The sequence below is a fragment of the Calliphora vicina genome, chromosome 3 (assembly GCF_958450345.1).
Source record: "Calliphora vicina chromosome 3, idCalVici1.1, whole genome shotgun sequence".
NCBI classification, from domain to species: domain Eukaryota; kingdom Metazoa; phylum Arthropoda; class Insecta; order Diptera; family Calliphoridae; genus Calliphora; species Calliphora vicina.
This window is the reverse complement of record NC_088782.1, coordinates 119,171,750-119,187,325: the sequence shown is the minus strand read 5'-3', so window position 1 is coordinate 119,187,325 and position 15,576 is coordinate 119,171,750. Positions and strand designations below refer to the sequence as shown.

General features: G+C 24.5%; 1 protein-coding gene across 1 annotated transcript in view; it reads left to right on the top strand.

Annotated features, from left to right (window-relative positions):
- Positions 1 to 15,576, top strand: part of LOC135953974 (F-box/LRR-repeat protein 16) — a 125,294-nt gene extending 109,718 nt beyond the window's left edge. Inside the window, exons 4-5 of the mRNA XM_065504015.1 lie at positions 11,958 to 12,153; positions 15,265 to 15,576. Coding sequence (XP_065360087.1) covers positions 11,958 to 12,153; positions 15,265 to 15,562 — 494 coding nt within the window. The 3' untranslated portion in view covers positions 15,563 to 15,576. The remainder of the gene's footprint in view (positions 1 to 11,957; positions 12,154 to 15,264) is intronic.

The window sequence follows — 15,576 nt, the reverse complement described above, 5'->3', positions numbered from 1 at the left end:
AGTCATAGTCTAGTCATAGTCTAGTCATAGTCTAGTCATAGTCTAGTCATAGTCTAGTCATAGTCTAGTCATAGTCTAGTCATAGTCTAGTCATAGTCTAGTCATAGTCTAGTCATAGTCTAGTCATAGTCTAGTCATAGTCTAGTCATAGTCTAGTCATAGTCTAGTCATAGTCTAGTCATAGTCTAGTCATAGTCTAGTCATAGTCTAGTCATAGTCTAGTCATAGTCTAGTCATAGTCTAGTCATAGTCTAGTCATAGTCTAGTCATAGTCTAGTCATAGTCTAGTCATAGTCTAGTCATAGTCTAGTCATAGTCTAGTCATAGTCTAGTCATAGTCTAGTCATAGTCTAGTCATACTATGACTAGTTATAGTCATAGAGCCTGGCTTGAGAGTCAAATTGAAATTAATTTAATGTGGGTAGGATATCCTTCCCTTTTCTGTGCTGTAGAAGCATTTGGTTAATGTAGTAGTGTTAGTTAAAGAAGTGGATTATTTTGCGGTAACATGTATTAAAATACAGCCGGCGTCTAAAGTACTCCCATTGTGTTTTAGGCAAACTACATACACAGCGAAACACTTACATACATTTATACACAAACACTAATTTATTTACACACATACACCCTCTACTTTTTCAATACATATACACAAAAAAACTGTGAGTCATTTTAGTTTTTTTCTTCTCACATATTTTTTTTTATATGGCGTCATGACATAAATTAAATGTTTTGTTGTAATCAACAAATAAATATTTAATATTAAAGATTATTAATGATTAAATACACAACGAAGGACAGATACACACACAACCAGCCCAGCAGTTTTGAAAGTGCTCAATGTAATTTTCACTTATGTGAAATTTTATATTTTTGAATTTTAATGCAAAAGTAAAAATTAAAAGATTTGTTTTTAATTAACTCCCAGCCCGGTGAAAATAGTAAAATCATATTTTAAACTATAAATCTTTTAATGGGCTTAAGTCATTCTAAAACTTTAATAAAAATTTTAAAATCTCTTACAGTTTTAAAGAAAATGTGAAATTTGTAAAATTGTTCAATGGAGCGTATGATTAATATTAATTCAGACTAATTTTATAAAATGGTAATTTTCACAGGGAACTAAATTAAATAGAGTAATGAAATGTTCTACAAATATGTTAAGAACATATTAAGGAATATTAACAATAGATTTGCTAAACATTTATAAAACAATTTTTTAAACTTATAAACGATTTTTTCAAAATTTTCCCAAAAAAAAAAAATTCAAAATTAATTAATTTTATCCACTTTCTTCACATAGCCATAACCAGTGATAGATTTTGAGTATTTTTGAGACAAACACCCAGAACTGCTGGGTTTCTCATGTGTGAGTGTGTGTTTTTGTATATATTAACATTTAGGTTAGTATTAACATCTCTGTAACTAAATGTGTTGTATTGTCTTTTGCGGTTTCCCTTCATTATTTAGAGTGGCTGGGGCAAGAGCTAAAGCCTATGAATGAGAGGAATTAGTAAAAAAAAACTATTTAATTACTGAAAGCTAAGTGTAACAAATATTTTGTTAATTGTGTTACAATGCAAAAAAGAAACAGAATGAATTTCATTGATAAACTGACCTCAAATTATTTAAACAAGCGAAATATTTGACAAAAACGGCCTTCATTTAAATGTTATCACAAATTTGTTCATAAACTACAAAGAATTCTGAAACTAATATTAAGAAAATAAACAAAATATTGGGTTACTAGAAGAATTTATATTAATAATGATTTATTAACATTTAAAGTTTGTGTTTATCGCCCATACTTTTTAAGAAAATTCTTAAAATTCTATGTTCTTAACATATTTGTAGAATATTCCATTGCTCTATTTAACTTGGTTCCTTATGAAAATTGTCATTTTATAAAATTCGTTCTAATTAATATCAATCATACACCCTTACGAATTTTTTTTAAATTTTAAATTTTCTTTAAAACTGTTGGAGATTTTAAACTTTTTAATACAGTTAAAGAATGACTACAGTCTTTTAAACAATTTATAGTATATAATTATATGGGAAGTTAACTAACTAAAGCAACTAGTTAAAATTAATAAATTTTTAGTTTTTTAGTGAAAATTTTTGAAAAAATCGTTCATAACTTTTTAAAATTGTTTTGTAAATGTTAAGCAAATCTACTGATAATATACCCTAATTTGTTCTTAACATATTTGTAGAACATTTTATTGCTCTAATTAACTTATTTCCTTATGAAAATTACCATTTTATAAAATTTTTCCTAATTAATATCAATCATACGCCCTGATGAAAATTTTACAAATTTAAAATTTTCTTTAAAACTATTGGAGGTTTTTAAAGAAGTAATATAGTTCTAGAAGGACTAAAGACTTTTAAGTGATTTATAGTTTAAAAATAGATTGGAAGTTAACTATTAACATTGCTGAGAATACTAGAAAAAAAATTACGAAATAATTTGTTTATTGTATTTTCTTGTTTTTTAACACTAAAGGAATTATTACTTTTAGGAAAACAATTATTTAAGACATTAATAAAAAAGAATGACTAAAGGGGATATTTTGTCTAAATTTGTAAGCTAATGTCTTGGTTTTTACAAAATTTTCAATTTCGAGATAATCTTTACTTTACTTGTGTTAGGTATTAAAAACGCCACATAATACTATTGGTGAGTAAATTAGCTTTTGTCATTAAATAGAAATATAATTAAAGTTTCGTAAGCAACTAGTTAAAATTAATTAATTTTAAAAATATTTTTTAGGATTTTTACTGAAAATTTTGGAAAAATTGTTTTGTAAAAGTTAAGCAAATCTTTTCGTGTTATTCCTTAATATGTTCTTAACATATTTGTAGAACATACCATTGCTCTAATTAACTTGTTTCCTTATGAAAATTGCCATTTTATAAAATTCGATCTAATTAATATCAATCATACGCCCTTATGAACAATTTTACAAATTTTTAATTTTCTTTAAAACTGTTGGAGATTTTAAAGTTTTTAAAACACTTAAAGAAAGACTAAAGTCTTTTAAACGATTTGTAGTATAAAATTATATTGGAACTAAAGCAACTAGTTAAAATTAATAAATTTTTAGTTTTTTACTGAAAATTTTTGAAAAAATCCTTCATAAGTCTTTAAAATTGTTTTGTAAATGTTAGGCAAATCTTTTGATGTTATTCCCTAATTTGTTCTTAACATATTTGTAGAACATACCATTGCTCTAATTAACTTATTTCCTTATGAAAATTGGCATTTTATAAATTTTTTCCTAATTAATATCAATCATACGCCCCTATGAACAATATTTTAAATTTTTAATTTTCTTTAAAACTGTTGGAGGTTTTGAAATATTTAATATAGTTAAAGAATATCTAAAGTCTTTTAAACGATTTGTAGTATAAAATTATATTGGAACTAAAGCAACTAGTTAAAATTAATAAATTTTTAGTTTTTTACTGAAATTTTTTTAAAAAATCGTTCATAACTTTTTAAAATTGTTTTGTAAATGTTAAGCAAATCTACTGATAATATACCCTAATTTGTTCTTAACATATTTGTAGAACATTTCATTGCTCTAATTAACTTATTTCCTTATGAAAATTGCCATTTTATAAAATTTTTCCTAATTAATATCAATCATACGCCCCTATGAAAATTTTTTTAAATTTTAAATTTTCTTTAAAACTGTTGAAGGTTTTAAACTTTTTAATCCATAAGACCATGCCCTGAAATGGCTTGTGTTGAATCTATCATGTTGACAAATTCTCAAACTCACCCCCTGTTCCGATCCTTTCCATATTTTGGTTAAACTTCATGCAGTGATACGAAATTGATGCATACAAATTTTTAAGACTTTAATAATTATAGTTCTCGAGATATTGGAAAATAACTATTTACTTTATATGATAAATGACACGCCCCCTAATAATATCCCGCCCATTTTTAGCCAAACTCCCTATAGTGATAATAAATGAATTCGTTTAAAGTTTAAATACTTTTACGATTATAGTTCTTTAGATATTCGAAATGAAGAAATTGCATTGTATGGGAGGTGGCACGCCCAATAATATATAGGCAGACATTCGGTCATAATTTTAAGACTTCCACAACTATAGTTCTTCAGATATTCAAAAATAACTATTTACATTGTATGGGAGGTAACACGCCCACTAATACAATCCCGCCCATTTTTAGTCAAACTCCCTATAGTGATAGTAAATTAATTCGTTTAAAGTTTAAATACTTTTAGAGATTATAGTTCTTTAGATATTCGAAATTAAGGATTTGCATAGGAGGTGCCACGCCCACTAATACAATACTGCTTATTTTCAGCCAAACTATGTAAAATAATAAGTGCGATACGGTTATAACTTTAAGACATCCACAACTATAGTTCTTCACATATTCGAAAATAACTATTTACTTTGTATGGGTGGTGCCACGCCCCCTGTTCCGATGCCTGCCATTTTTGGTTGAAATTCATGCAGTGATAAGGAATTGTTTCATATAAAGTTTGAAGACTGTCACATTTATAGTTCTGCAGATATTCGAAAATAACTAATTACCTGTTGTGGGTGGAGCCACGCCCATTTATTAAATTCTGCCCATTTTCAGCCGTGGTCCTCACAATGGTATCGAAGTTAATTCCGTGAAGTTTTGCGGCATGCACAGTTATAGTTAAGAAGATATTCCATAATAACTATTTACTTTGTATGGGAAGTGCCACGCCCACAAAATAAAAATCGGCCTATTGTTCTTTCTAGATATGGAGGAATATAAATACAAATCTCTAGAGCCTCGAACCAATAGTTTAGGCTCCTATTAGCCACAAATAAGCAGACATTTCTTAATATATATAAAAGGCGCCAAACTAAAGGTCATGCTAAGAACTTTTAGAAAAAGTTTTTATATAAAATTGTTACAGTTATTGATATATTATGCAATTTTTATATCTTATTTCCTGATTTTAATATATTTTTCTATAAATTAAAACAAACTGGTTAAAAAATTCTTCAATATTTTATAATTTCCCTTCTAACTTTTTTCATTTTCAATCCATTAATTTCGAATACAATATAAAAACTTAGTAGTTTAAATATTTTAATAGCAGACTTAGTTTTTGTTTCTCTTATACATTTAACGTTTGAATTGTAATTTAAATCTATAGTTTGTGGTTTATAGTTTTAGTTTTAGATTATTTTGTGAGTGTGTGGCTGATAGTTTGTGATGAGATGTTATTGGGTGGCGTTGGTTGTTTTTTTTTTTTTGCTGTGTATTGGGTTCTGTTTGGTAAGAAGCCCAACAAAAGTTTTTGCAAAAAAAGATACACAGTGGCTTTATTTTCATATGACCTCTTCTCCAGTTATAAAATACACACAAAATCAGAGGAATGAAAAAAAACTAAGTTTTAAAACAACAGGCTAACACACACAGACTCAAAGTATTAACAAGAAAATGTTGCAAAAGTGGAAGACGAGAAAAAAAAAAGATATGAAACAAACTAAAACTGTAATAAAATGAAAAAGTATCTTACGACTATAAAGTAAAATTTAGCTAGAGTAGTGGTAAAAGAAATACAATGACGAAGACAGCAACGTCGTTATAATGTTGTATTTTTTCGTAAACTAGGGCACTGCAGTTAACCACACAAATAATCAGACATACATAACCATTAATACAGACACAAACACACATACAGACATATTGTACTCGAGAATCGTAAACTATTGATTGAAGTTCTATTCGGTCTACGATCCACGCACTTCGCCCATTTTACGGTCGCCATAAAAAGTTTAATAGCTCCCACAGTTTTAAAGAAAATTTAAAATTTGTAAAAATTTTCATAGGGGCGTATGATTGATATTAATTGGGACAAATTTTATAAAATCGCAATTTTCATAAGGAAATAAGTTAATTAGAGCAATGAAATGTTCTACAAATATGTTAAGAACATATTAGGAAATAAAATCATAAGATTAGCTTAACATTTACAAAACAATTTTAAAAACTTGTGAACGATTTTTCAAAAATTTTCAATAAAAAACTAAAAATTTATTAATTTTAGCTAGTTGCTTACGAAACTTTATTTATATTTATATTTAATGGCAAGCTAAATTACTCACTTTCAGTATTATGTGGTCTTATTAATACCTACCACAAGTTTTGTAAAGATTATCTGGTACAGACATTAGTGAAATTGAGAATTTTGTAAAAACCAAGACATTAGCTTTTAAATTTAAACAAAATATCCCTTTTAGGCAGTCATTTGCATTAATATCTTGAATTGTTTTCCTAAAAGTGATAATTCTTCAAATAAAAAATAAAAAAAAATTCAATAAAAAAATTATTTCGTATTTTATTTTTCTTGTATTGTCAGCTCTGTTAATAGTTAGTTAACTTCCAATAAAATTTTCTACTATAAATCCTTTAAAAGACTTTAGTCTTTCTTCGACTGTATTAAAAACTTTAAAATCTCCAACAGTTTTAAAGAAAATTAAAAATTTAAAAAATTGTTCATAGGGGCGTATGATTGATATTAATTAGGACAAATTTTATAAAATCGCAATTTTCATAAGGAAATAAGTTAATTAGAGCAATGGAATGTTCTACAAATATGTTAAGAACATATTAGGGAATAAAATCATAAGATTTGCTTAACATTTACAAAACAATTTTAAAAACTTGTGAACGATTTTTCAAAAATTTTCAATAAAAAACTAAAAATTTATTAATTTTAGCTAGTTGCTTACGAAACTTTATTTATATTTCTATTTAATGGCAAGCTAAATTACTCACCTTTAGTATTATGTGGTCTTATTAATACCTACCACAAGTTTTGTAAAGATAATCTCGTTCATACATAAGTGAAATTGATAATTTTTTAAAAACCAAGACATTAGCTTTTAAATTTAAACAAAATATCCCTTTTAAGCACTCATTTTCATTAATATCTTGAATTGTTTTCCTAAAAGTGATAATTTTTCAAATAAAAAATAAAAAAAAATTCAATAAAAAAATTATTTCGTATTTTTTTTCTTGTATTGGCTGTCAGCTCTGTTAATAGTTAACTTCCAATAAAATTTTCTACTATAAATCCTTTAAAAGACTTTAGTCTTTCTTTAAGTGTTTTAAAATCTCCAACAGTTATAAAGAAAATTAAAAATTTAAAAAATTGTTCATAGGGGCGTATGATTGATATTAATTAGGACAAATTTTATAAAATGGCAATTTTCATAAGGAAACAAGTTAATTAGAGCAATGTAATGTTCTACAAATATGTTAAGAACATATTAGGAAATAAAATCATAAGATTTGCTTAAAATTTACAAAACAATTTTAAAGACTTATGAACGATTTTTCAAAAAATTTCAGTAAAAAACCTAAAAAATATTTAAAACTCTAAATCAAATTTCAAAATGCCTATTTTTATCTTAAACCATTTTGGTTGACTGCTTATAACCAGTTAATTTTTAGCTTTTTAGTTACATTTTCCCTAGCCAGTCAGTGTCTTATTTCAGTATTTAATATTTTGCATAAAGCTTAAAAGATTTGTAAGAAATTTTTTTATTTTTAGTTTTTGGTTAAAGCCTATTTAATCCTTTATCATGTTGTTTTCTGAAATTACAACACACTCACGGTTTTAAAAATAAAACTAAAAATATTTTACCCTGCTGGGTGTTTTGTTAGTAATATTTTTTTTTTATTTTCTTTTTTTAAGTAACACAACTAAAATAAAAACATAAACCTTAATAATCCTCTTAAAAGCACCTACAACATACACATACAAAACAAACTACTACAAACATTTTAAATACAAAAAAAAAACTGAAATAAAAGAATTCTTTACTGACTTGCAACCAACCAACAACCAACCAGCCATTCAACAAAGTACAGTAAATAAATGCATGCACAAGCCTGCATGAATATTGTTGGTTTGCAAATGATCTCTACTCTTACTCTATCTAACTCCCTCTCTCTCTGTATGATTTTATGTGGCCCATTATTTATGCCCGGAATACGTATGAATGCAAAATAATTATTTACTTAACAAATACAAATACTATCGCATCCTGTACAAACTCACATACAAGCAGCTTTCTTCCTGTAAAGTTGTTTGAAATTTATCTGGGCCCCCAGCCAAACAGTTGGTAATAAAAACCTAACTCCCAACATCCCTCCCTCCCACACTGGCAGGCAACATCATAACAAAAGCAATCTATAGTCATTGCCACTTGTAAATCTTAATACAGGAGAACTTTATGGTTATGTGGTGCATTCACAAGCAGAAGTGTAGGAATGAGTAAATGTGGGGCTTTAAAGTTTCCACTTAAAGAGGAACAAGGTTTGAGGAAGAAGTTCTATAGAAAATTTTTTGAGTTATCGATAACTCATAGAATTTTTATAGAAAATTTTAAGAGTTATCGATAACTCATAGAATTTTTATAGAAAATTTTAAGAGTTATCGATAACTCAAGGAATTTTTATAGAAAATTTTTTGAGTTATCGATAACTCAAGGAATTTTTATAGAAAATTTTGAAGAGTTATCGATAACTCATAGAATTTTTATAGAAAATTTTGAAGATTTATCGATAACTCATAGAATTTTTATAGAAAATTTTGAAGAGTTATCGATAACTCAAGGAATTTTTATAGAAAATTTTGAAGAGTTATCGATAACTCAAGGAATTTTTATAGAAAATTTTGAAGAGTTATCGATAACTCACATAATTTTTATAGAAAATTTGAGGAGTTATCGATAACTCAAGCAATTTTTATAGAAAATTTGAAGAGTTATCGATAACTCATTAAATTTTTATAGAAAATTTTTAGAGTTATCGATAACTCATGAAATTTTTATAGAAAATTTTAAGAGTTATCAATAACTCAAGGAATTTTTATAGAAAATTTGAAGAGTTATCGATAACTCAAGGAATTTTTATAGAAAATTTTGAAGAGTTATCGATAACTCAAGGAATTTTTATAGAAAATTTTGAAGAGTTATCGATAACTCAAAAAAATTTTCTATAAAAATTCTATGAGTTATCGATAACTGATGAAATTTTTATAGAAATTTTAAACAGTTATCTTTTTTTCTATATTTTAAGTTATTTAAATTAAATTTTAATAAGTTTGTATTGATTTTGTACCTTTTAAAAATAGTAGTATTTCTACTACCTTTTACAAAAACCATGTTTTCAGAATTTTAAGTAATTTATATTAAATTTTAACCATCTTCTGTTATTTTATAACGTAATTCGGTACATTTTTTTTTAATTTTGCAACCTTTTAAAATTAGTAGTATTTCTACTACCTTTTTCAACATACCACAATTTCAGCATTTTATGCTATTTATATAAAATATTCCATTATATTTATTATTTTAAACCATTTTTTGTGAAAATTTATTATTTTTGGACTTTATGAAAATAGTAGTATTTCTACTACTTTTTTGAAAAACTAAGTTACATACATTTTGATTTAGTTATATTAAATATTACTTCCTTTTAGAATTTTTTTTAAGGCAAAATTAATTGTTTTTGGTTCTTTTTGAAAATAGTAGTATTTCTACTGCCTTTTTGTATTTTCGTCCTATTTATAAATTAAAAAAAAAAACTATTTAAAGATTTTTACAAGAATTTACTGCTTTAAAAATTTAATCTTCTCCATATTTTTAAGATTATCATTCATATCATAGTTTTCAATTTGACCTAAATCTATTTGAACTTTCACTTTAAAATATTTAATTTGATTTTGCCATTTACCACCATCAATCAAATCGTTTGAGTGAACATTTAACATTTGAAATTTTATTAAATAAAATCATCATTTAAAAGCATCATATTTTATTGATTTGATTTCATGTGATTCAATTGATTTGATTTGCCAACAAATTTCAATAAAAACAGAAATCTATCTTTAGTACTCACAATAATATTAAAAACATTTGTTATTAAGAAGAAAATTTCTATGGACTTTAGGATAAATTAAAGTACAATGAAGGACAAAAGAAAAAAAATTTTAAAAATTTATGCCTACAACTAATTTAATATTTCTATTTTATGGAGTTTTTTTTGCAAAAATTTATTATTTTTAAACTTTTTGAAAATAGTAGTATTTCTACTACCTTTTTCGAAATGCCACAATTTCTGCATTTAATGTTATTTATATAAAATCTTCATTACTATTTGTTATTTTAAAATGTTTTTTGTCACAAATTATTAGTTTTAGACTTTATGCAAATAGTATTATTTCTACTACCTTTTTAAAAAACTAAGTTACATGAATTTTTATTTAGTTATATTAAATTTTACTTACTTTTTACACATTTAAGCCAAAATGAATTATTTTGGAACTTTTTAAAATAGTAGTATTTCTACTACCTTTTTGGAAAAATACTAGTTTTCTATATTTTAAGTAATTTTTATTAAATTTAAATAATTTTCTTTTTTGATGGCTTAATTCAGCCAAAATCTATTAATTTTGTAGCTTTTAAAAATAGTAGTTTTTCTACTACCTTTTACAGAAACCATATTTTCAGCTTTTTAAGTAATTTATATTAATTTTAAATCCTTTTCTGTTAGTTGAAGGCGTAACTGGTAATTTTTGGAATTTTTGAAAATAGTAGTATTTCTACTACCTTTTTCGAAATGCCACAATTTCTGTATTTTATGTTATTTATATAAAATAATCATTCCTATTTGTTATTTTAAAGTATTTTTGGTAAAAATTTATTATTTTAGACTTTATAAAAATAGTATTATTTCTACTACCTTTTTGAAAAACTAATTTACATGAATTTTTATTTAGTTATATTAAATTTTACTTACTTTTTACTCATTTAAGCCAATTTTAATAATTTTTCAACCTTTTGAAAATAGTAGTATTTCTACTACCTTTTTGAAAAATTTTGCTTTTTCTATTTTTTGATATATTTTCTGTTACTTAATAGTGCCTTATGCTAAAATTTCTAATTCTTGGAACTTTCTGAAAATAGTAGTTTTTCTACTACCTTTTTCAAAACCCTGTTTTCAATGTTTTAAGTAATTTATATTAAATTTTAATCCCTTTTAGTAAATTTTTTACGTTTTTTACCAAAATTAATTATTTCAAGACCTTTTTAAAAATGTAGTATTTCTACTACTTTTTTTAAAAATGGTTCTTTTTTCGATTTTCTTGCTCACGAAAGTATTGCATTAATTATTTCTATAAAAAATTATCAATCCTACTCTTTTGAAATAGTAGTAAATCTACTACTTTTCATAAAATTGTTCTCAGCCCGGGAACAAAAACTTGCAATAGGTTTTTCTTTTTGTTTTACATTGTAATTTTTGCCTATAACCGTAGGAGTAGTTGTTGATACCCAACAGTATGTATAGAAATAGTAATAGTGGGTCATAAAATTTTACCCACAAACACATTCCCATCAAAGATGTAAGTAAGTGTATCTTTACAATAAATTAAACCACAAAATGTTCTATTGAACTAGAAATCTATAAGATGTAATAAAAACGTTTTAAAAGACAGACAGACAAAAAATGTATACTAAACAAAATCAATAAATATATAAGAAAAATCATCAACATCAACTTGAATTTTATGAAATCGTAATCATAATGCTTTAGATTTATTCATTTAATACATTAAATAAAGGGGGAGGAGATTGAAATTTCAAGTTGTAAATAAAATAATAATTGTAAAACATAATTCTAAGGATCAAATGAATATTTTACAAAACCCTAAAGGAAGGGTCAGAGGTTTAAGATTAAATTCAATTTGTTAACTAAATAAATATAAAGAAATAACTTAATGAAAGTATTAAAGGGAAACCTTAAATATGTTTCAACCACAAATAGTAAAAGTAAAGATTTTATTATTGTAACTTTGTTATTATGTTTATTTAATAAAATAATTAATATTGGTTGTTTTCTTTTCTATTTGCAGTCCATTCTCTACCACATTTAACGGTTTTAAGTCTATCGGGCTGCAGTAAATTGACAGACGATGGCGTTGAATTGATAGCGGAAAATTTACAAAAGCTGCGGGCATTAGATTTATCTTGGTGTCCTCGCATAACAGATGCTTCATTGGAGTATATTGCCTGTGATTTAAATCAATTGGAAGAATTGACATTGGATAGGTAAGGAAATCAATAAATTTAAGACTAAACATATATATTTAATTTAAATTAAAACATTTTAATTGCTAAAAAATATGAAAAGTAGCAATTTTCAAAAAAGTAGTAGAAATACTACTTTTTTGAAAAAGTCCAAAAATTGGAAATTTTAGCATAAGACTATAAAATAACACAAAATATGATTAAAATCACAAAAAATAAACATTTTTAAAAAAGTAGTAGAAAAACTACTATTTTTAAAAGTTACAAAATTAATAAATTTTGGCTGAATTACGCCATCAAACGTAAAAAAAATTATTAAAATTATTTATTATTAACTTAAATATAAAAAAAAAACTAGTTTTTTTCAAAAGGTAGTAGAAAACTACTTTTTTCAAAAAGTCCAAAAATGAGAAATTTTAGCATAAGACTATAACATAACAGAAAATATGATTAAAAATCACAAAATGTAAAATTTTTTAAAAAAGTAGTAGTAATACTACTATTTTTAAAAGGTCCAAAAATAATTTATTTTGGCTGAACAAAATGAACAAAATCTAAAAATAAGAAAAATTTAATATAAATAACATAAAATGCAGAAATTGTGGTATTTTGAAAAAGGTAGTAGAAAAACTACTATTTTTAAAAAAGTACAATTAAACAAGTATCATTAAATACCAGAAAAGTATTCAAAATTAATTTAAATTACATAAAATGCCGAAAACAGGGTTTTTGTAGAAGGTAGTAAAAATACTACTATTTTTAAAAGGTTAAAAATTAATAAATTTTGACCAAATTACGCCATCAAATAACAGAAAAGGATTCAAAATTAATAGAAATTATTAAAATATATGAAAAGTAGCTCTTTTCAAAAAAGTAGTAGAAATACTACTTTTTTGAAAAAGTCCAAAAATTGTAAATTTTAGCATAAGACTATAAAATAACACAAAATATGATTAAAATCACAAAAAATAAACATTTTTAAAAAAGTAGTAGAAAATCTACTATTTTTAAAAGTTACAAAATTAATAAATTTTGGCTGAATTACGCCATCAAACGTAAAAAAATTATTAAAATTATTTATTATTAACTTAAATATAAAAAAAAAACTAGTTTTTTTCAAAAGGTAGTAGAAAACTACTTTTTTCAAAAAGTCCAAAAATGAGAAATTTTAGCATAAGACTATAACATAACAGAAAATATGATTAAAAATCACAAAATGTAAAATTTTTTAAAAAAGTAGTAGTAATACTACTATTTTTAAAAGGTCCAAAAATAATTTATTTTGGCTTAAATGGGTAAAGAAAATCTAAAAATAAGAAAAATTTAATATAAATAACATAAAATGCAGAAATTGTGGTATTTTGAAAAAGGTAGTAGAAAAACTACTATTTTTAAAAGAGTACAAATTTAAAAAATTTGGCAAATTACGTCATTAAATAACAGAAAAGTATTCAAAATTAATTTAAATTACATAAAATGCCGAAAAACAGGGTTTTTGTAGAAGGTAGTAAAAATACTACTATTTTTAAAAGGTTTAAAATTAATAAATTTTGTCCAAATTACGCCATCAAATAACAGAAAAGGATTCAAAATTAATATAAATTATTAAAATATATGAAAAGTAGCTCTTTTCAAAAAAGTAGTAGAAATACTACTTTTTTGAAAAAGTCCAAAAATTGGAAATTTTAGCATAAGACTATAAAATAATATAAAATATGATTAAAATCACAAAAAATAAACATTTTTAAAAAAGTAGTAGAAAAACTACTATTTTTAAAAGTTACAAAATTAGTAAATTTTGGCTGAATTACGCCATCAAACGTAAAAAAAATTATTTATTATTAACTTAAATATAAAAAAACTAGTTTTTTTCAAAAGGTAGTAGAAATACTACTTTTTTCAAAAAGTCCAAAAATGAGAAATTTTAGCATAAGACTATAACATAACAGAAAATATGATTAAAAATCACAAAATGTAAAATTTTTTAAAAAAGTAGTAGTAATACTACTATTTTTAAAAGGTCCAAAAATAATTTATTTTGGCTTAAATGGGTGAACAAAATCTAAAAATAAGAAAAATTTAATATAAATAACATAAAATGCAGAAATTGTGGTATTTTGAAAAAGGTAGTAGAAAAACTACTATTTTTAAAAGAGTACAAATTTAAAAAAATTGCCAAATTACGTCATTAAATAACAGAAAAGTATTCAAAATTAATATAAATTACATAAAATGCCGAAAACAGGGTTTTTGTAGAAGGTAGTAAAAATACTACTATTTTTAAAAGGTTCAAAATTAATAAATTCTGTCCAAATTACGCCATCAAATAACAGAAAAGGATTCAAAATTAATATTAATTATTTAAAATGCTGAAAACATGGTATTTGTAAAAGGCAGTAGAAAAACTACTATTTTTAAAAGGTACAAAATTAATAAATTTTGGCCGAATTATGCCAGCAAATATGAAAATTGAAAATAAATAACTTAAAATATAGAAAATAAGTACATTTTTCAAAAGGTAGTAGAAATACTACTATTTTAATAAAGTCCAAAAATTAGAAATTTTAGCGTAAGACTTTATAAAATAACAGAAAAAGGACGAAAAACACAAGAAGTTAAATTTTTCAAAAAGGTAGTAGAAATACTACTATTTTCAAAAGCACCAGAAACAATTAATTTTGGCTTAAATGGCTAAAAAAATTGTAAGAAGAACTAAAATTTAATATAAATAATATAAAATACAAAAATTGTGGTATTTTGAAAAAGGTAGTAGAAAAACTACTATTTTGAAAAGAGTGCAATTTTAAAAAAATTAATTTTGACTTAAATGGCTAAAAAAAATTCCAAAAGTAAGTCAAATTTAATGTAACTAAATTAAAATTCATGTAAATTAGTTTTTCAAAAAGGTAGTAGAAATACTACTATTTTAAATAAGTCCAAAAATTCAAAATTGTAGCGTAACACTCTATAAAATAATGAAAAAAGGACAAAAAAAACTCAAAAAGTAAACTTTTTCAAAAAGGTAGTAGAAATACTACTATTTTTAAAAGTTTCAAAAATAATAAATTTTTATAAAAAACACGCTTTAATTCTTTAATACACATATTTTACATCATTTCTCTTTCTTTCCAGATGCGTTCATATAACCGACATCGGTGTAGGTTACATCTCAACTATGCTCTCTTTAACGGCTTTATTTTTGCGCTGGTGTTCCCAGGTCCGAGACTTTGGCCTCCAGCATTTATGCTCAATGCGTAACCTACAAGTTTTATCTTTAGCTGGCTGTCCTTTACTAACATCGTCGGGTCTCTCTAGTCTCATACAGCTGAGGCACCTGCAAGAACTAGAGTTGACCAATTGTCCAGGGGCCTCACAAGAACTATTCGAATATTTAAAAGATCATTTGCCACGCTGTTTAATTATAGAATAATTTCACTAAAAAAA